At 44.4% G+C, this 5,472-nt stretch overlaps 1 protein-coding gene across 1 annotated transcript in view; it reads right to left on the bottom strand.

Annotated features, from left to right (window-relative positions):
• LOC109290369 (melanotransferrin-like) overlaps positions 1-5,472 on the bottom strand; it is a 36,814-nt gene that overhangs the window by 21,038 nt on the left and 10,304 nt on the right. The window contains exons 5-11 of the mRNA XM_019506836.1: positions 4,353-4,529; positions 3,736-3,898; positions 3,574-3,638; positions 2,803-2,960; positions 1,418-1,604; positions 1,121-1,269; positions 783-873 (exon numbers count right to left, since the gene is read on the bottom strand). Coding sequence (XP_019362381.1) covers positions 783-873; positions 1,121-1,269; positions 1,418-1,604; positions 2,803-2,960; positions 3,574-3,638; positions 3,736-3,898; positions 4,353-4,529 — 990 coding nt within the window. The remainder of the gene's footprint in view (positions 1-782; positions 874-1,120; positions 1,270-1,417; positions 1,605-2,802; positions 2,961-3,573; positions 3,639-3,735; positions 3,899-4,352; positions 4,530-5,472) is intronic.

Genomic DNA, 5,472 nt, shown 5'->3' with positions numbered 1-5,472 from the left:
TGCACTTCAAAAGGGATATGGCTAACCTTGAGAGGGTCCAGAGGAGGGCCACTCGCATGGTCAGGGGGCAGCAGGCCAGGCCCTACAAAGATAGACTAAAGGGCCTGAATCTATTCAGCCTCCACAAGAGAAGACTGAGAGGGAATCTGGTGGCCTTCTATAAACTCACCAGGGGGGACCAGCAGAAAATAGGTGAGGCTCTGTTCCCCTGGGCACCACCTGGGATAACAAGGAATAATAGCCACAAATTGATTGACAGCAGGTTCAGGCTTGATATCAGGAGGCATTACTTTATGGTTAGGGCTGCCAGGCTCTGGAATGGGCTCCCAAGGGAGGTAGTACTCTCTCCTACCGTGGGGGTCTTCAAGAGGAGGTTGGATAGATATCTGGCTGGGGTATTATGATCCCAGCACTCATTCCTGCCCAGGGCAGGGGGTCAGACTTGATGATCTGTTCAGGTCCCTTCCAACCTTAGAAACCATGAAACTATGAAACAACTTCTCATCCAAAGACCTGAAATTACTTCAAACACTTCCTTAAGATACTGCAACACTTCACTTGAGTTCCAGGTCACCATCCCCTTTGTAGATGCAGAAACTGAGGCTTAGAATACATAACTCACCAAAAAGTGAAACCAGTCAGTGGAAGCACTGGCAAGGGCACTCTTGACTTCCATTTCCTTCCGTGAGCTGCTGAGCACAAGGCCCTCTGGTGCTTTACAAGTTTTTAATGGTGCCCCTGATCTTTTTCCTTCTTAGGACTCAGGGCAGAATGGGACTCACCATAACATTCCACAGCTACTGGGACCAGCCCACACTTCCCAGCAATGTAGGCATGTGTTGCATCCAGTGTAACCGCATCAGCCTCATTACTCTGCCGACATCATCAAAGAAAGAGACATATGGTGATAATATACTACTTCCATAGCTGGCATAACCAAATGGCTGTTTACTGCCCATCTGGCTAGGAGGTCTCTTGTGCCCCTCTGTCTCATTTTGTGGAGTGTCTCCTGCTGGTGGGTTTATCCATAGTAACCTATTTCCCCCACTCCCAGTTTAAGACAAGGATAGATGTGCCTCAGTCCTGTTTTCATTTACACCACCCTCATCTAGATTCTCACCTTGATCATCTCAATGCAGTTGGTCATTGAAGTTGCTTGGACACAAACCAGAGGGTCAGATTTGATGTTCAGGGCCCATTCCTCACATTTGTGGAGCTCAGCATAGCTAATACAGCACCAGCGCACCACACTGTTGTCCAGGGAACTTCCTGTAACAGCAGAGAAGAGCAATGGGAGGTGAGTGTCATCTATACACTGTAAAATCTCTTTCCTAATCAACTTCCTTGTGCACTTCTCTCCTTTGTGATGTAGGAGCCACTTTTTCCCCTTCCCTTTCTGTTCCCTGACAGTGCTCACCTTCATGACCCAGTCCCTTCAGGAGGGCTACGTAGTCCAAGCCAAGGATGTGGGCAATCTCTGCTTGATCCTCAAGGAGCTGCAGGTGCTGAGTGGCATCACGGAACAGCAGGTTCTTGCCCCTGAATGGCGCTGAAGAGAAAAGCTCAAACCTGGCCCTTTGCTTTCCTTTCTGCCCAAAGAGGTGCTGTGGGAAGTACAGTGCCTTTAGCTGTAGCAATGCTGTTCTTCCTTTGTGACTGGCACCCTCCAATATCTTGTTTTCTTTAGAATCATGTCATGCCCGCTTGCATTCGGGCAAAGCCCATATGAATCAGAGTTTGTCTTAGGATGATGGTTTCCCTCCCTAAAAGCCTGGGAAAACTTTTAATCGTGAACAGAACTTGTTCTGATAAAAGCACAAGCTGCTTTTATATATTAGATCAAAATCCCGTTAGAAAAGGTTGCAAATTATATACTCAGGTCATCATTCATTGCTAGTAAAAAGTCTAGAATATCTTCCTAGATCCTAAGGAGGCTATCAACCACATCATTTGGTATGACTACTTACTATATTAGCTTGGAGATTTTTATCACTTGAACGGGCTAATTATTGAGCCAATGTTAGAGCAAGTTGAGGCTGCCACTATCTTTAATTAGCCTTGGTAATATACTTATTCCTTTATACTAAAATCTGTAAAAAGTGTGAACAACTAGTTTATTTCATTAAATTACAACATGGATCATGAAGTTTGAGGGAAGAGTATAAAAATGTGCCATCTGCTTAGCTCTCCTTCCAAATTAGTTGCTTGTCTCTGCTTCCCAAATCTTTCCCTCAGTGGACCTCTTTTTTTTACTGCAGCTGCCTATGTAAGTAAAGGAGCTGGAAACAGCTTCTCCCCTACCCACCATGTTATATTATTTCCCCTCAGAGGCAGCACTGGAACTGGCAAGAAGATGCCCTTCTTCAGATAAAAGGAGTTTGCTATTTATTACTCAATATTTAAAAACTGATTGGGCCCAGAGGTCCAAATCAGTATAAAGTTGTACTATATGCTGTACAAAAAGCATACCCTCTCCTAGACACTTTTTGTCTAAAGATCCTGACGCATAGTATAAGTCAATGGAGGGATGTATAGAGATTAGAGCTCTCTAGATTTACATTAAACTAAATTGTAACAGAGAGAACTCTTCACCCTTGCCTTATGCCCACTATCTCCAACAGCGTACTAGTTCAAATGTCATTTTTTTCTTGGGTAGCCTTGGGAATTCCCACCCTAGTGCCTATTGTAGCAGATGACACCACCGGCCCTAAGAGTAGCCTCTACATCTGCAGTCCCGCTTATTACATCGATACCCAGAGTGGAGTGGTCAAGTCTGGGAAGCTCAACTTGCCTCCAACTTACCTGGATCAAGGTGAGAAATTTCTTGGTAATCTTCTGGAAGTTGTGGCGGCTGATGATGGCATGGCCAGGCCCATGACCCAGGTTACAGGTGCTGTATGCCCTTAGCTCAGCTGTGGTTCCATCAGGACACAAGAGCTCGTATTCCTCTTGGTCTGACTCTAAAATAACATGACACCCTCTGAAACTGAAGTGAAGGGTATTGATGCAGCATATTTTCAGGGAAGCCTGCTCAGAGTCTCAGGTCCTGGCAGGGCAGTGAATGCCAAGTGGAAGAGGTTTCTGTCTGATATGCTGCTCCCCTTTACCAAGGAAAGGGATGTTCGTGCAGAAGGGCCTGGACTGGAGAAGTTCTTCAGTATGTTCTGAGAAACACTCATTCAAAGACACAGGCTTAAAGAGAATTGTACAGAAACACTGATTCTGTATTGCAAAGTTTTGGTTGGGTAAAACCCCTGGTATATGGGACCTCTTACTCTAAATCATGGGCCCTATGAAAATGAAAAAGGCCTGATGATCTGTTGTCAGCCATATGGTAACCACTGGTTTAGGGAGCTGAGAGCTAAGGAAATCACCTATGTGAAAGACTGGTGATTCTAAAGACAAGAGGCTCCTTTGAGCAACTTATTCAACTCTGATTTGTTTGGAGATCTGAGGAATAAGAACTGCTTGCAGAGACTGAACTCAAACTGGAATAAAAACAATATATCAGGCATCACCAAGCTTCCATGCAGGAAGAAGTGCTCAATGCAGGGAAACACAAATCAGGTTTACCTGTGGCATTCATTATCTCCAAGTGATCTAGGAAAGCAACGTCTGCAGCCCCACTCTTCAAACACCTGAAGCAAGATTAACACCAAGCCATAAACACTCAAGGGTGTTTTGCCCCTCCCAGCAACCCTTCCCTCAAGTGTACTGCAAGGATGTGAGGGTCACCTGAAGGCTCCTTCAGAGTCATAGAAGGGCTCATTGCTGCTGGTCTCACAGAAGTGGTTCTTGTCCCTGACGTAAGATTTCTGGCCTTGGCAAAGAGCACAGAGCTGAGGGGAGGTAACTCCAATGCCTGGGATGCAGCTGGCATTGAAATACCCACTGATCGCTGGGAACATAAGAAAAACGGTCAGACAGAAAACGCAGGAAAAGATACTGTAACAGGGACCAATCTGAATGCAGGCATAGTCAGTGCCCAAGCTACTTGTTAAAACCAGAAGAATGTCCTTGGCTGTGGAAACTTGAGATTTTAAAATGCTCCTGGTCAGCTATTCTCCAATACTTGCTGATGCTGCTGTAGCAAAATGCTGCCCTCCTTGTTTCACACAGAACAGGAATTTCCTATTGTTCTTGCTAACAGTTGTTCTCTTCAAAGAGATCATAAAAGGCTCTGGCAGGAATGTTAAACAGCAAGTGGCTAAGCTGTGGGTGCAGAGCCCAAAGCTTCTGCACTTTCATGTGTACCATATAGCTCTGTAGGTGTTGCACCTCCTACCATTTTGTTCATCTTTATCAATGCAGAAACTTGGCCCTGGGATATCTGCCAATGTTCATTCACCCACCTTGGCTCAAAGGCTGCTCCTTATCCCAGAAGAGGTCATTCCTAGCCAGGAGGAAGCCTAGTGGGATATTCCAGCCTGATGTCCATCTGGCTCCATTGTGGCAGCTTTGCACTCCTCTGAGCTTCTGAATGTCCAAAGTTCCTTTTCTGGCAATGGCCACAGCAAACACACAGCTTCCTAATGGTAAGAAAGCGAAAATGCAGGAAGAACAATAATTTGTAATAAAGGTCTGATCACAGCCACAGTGTGAGCAGTCCTTTGAGCAGAGCTAAGGAAATTCTCAAATAAAATGCCTGAAGTACTGTTAATCAGAAGAAGAGGAACACTGTATTGGTTACCCCAGTGCACAGTTTGGGCAAAATGTTACACAACCAAGGACTAGCAACATGTGAAGCAAGGAATACTGAAGTTAGAGGTTAAATGTTATAAGAATATGTAAAGTGGACAGATTACTTTACACATCTTGCATACAACACTCCTGTTTATACATCCTAATAAAACATTTACTCTGTTTGCAACAGTATTACATTTTTGACTCACATTCATATTGTTATCCATTATAAGCCCAGAACCTTTTTATTTGCAGAACTCCCATCTAGCTAGTTGGTCTCCATTTTGCATCTGCATTCTCATTACTTCTACTTATGTGTAGTACTTTTCACTTGTGCTTTTTAACTAGCACCCTATTTACCCACTTTTCTCACATATAACGCTCACCTTTTCCAAAAACAGCTGTTGAAAATTGGAGTGTGCATTATATGTGAGAAATACAGTAAAGAGCAATTTCTCCTGCTTACAGAACAAAAGCTAAAAGGAGACAGCAGACAGATGAAAGACATGTAAGAATCTATATCAAACAAAACACCTTCTTACTTCACTTTGTCAATATATTTTGTCTAGAGGTGCACCGATACATTGGTCCAATATCAGATCAGCACCGATATAAAGAAAATTGACTTAATTGGAAATTGGCCTGATGTGGCCGATAATGTGGCTGACAAATTCCCCATGCATGTGCACAGCCACAGTGCAGCACGTAAGCAGCGAGGAGCACAGACTGGCAGCATGGAGAGCTGCATGCAGCTAGTAAGTCTGTTGTGGTGGAAGGGGAGGGGGGAGG

The sequence above is a fragment of the Gavialis gangeticus genome, unplaced genomic scaffold (genome assembly GCF_001723915.1).
Source record: "Gavialis gangeticus isolate Ggan-Ray unplaced genomic scaffold, GavGan_comp1, whole genome shotgun sequence".
In the NCBI taxonomy this organism is placed as follows: Eukaryota; Metazoa; Chordata; order Crocodylia; family Gavialidae; genus Gavialis; species Gavialis gangeticus.
The sequence above is the reverse complement of the archived record's forward strand: the minus strand, read 5'-3'. Positions and strand labels throughout refer to the sequence as shown.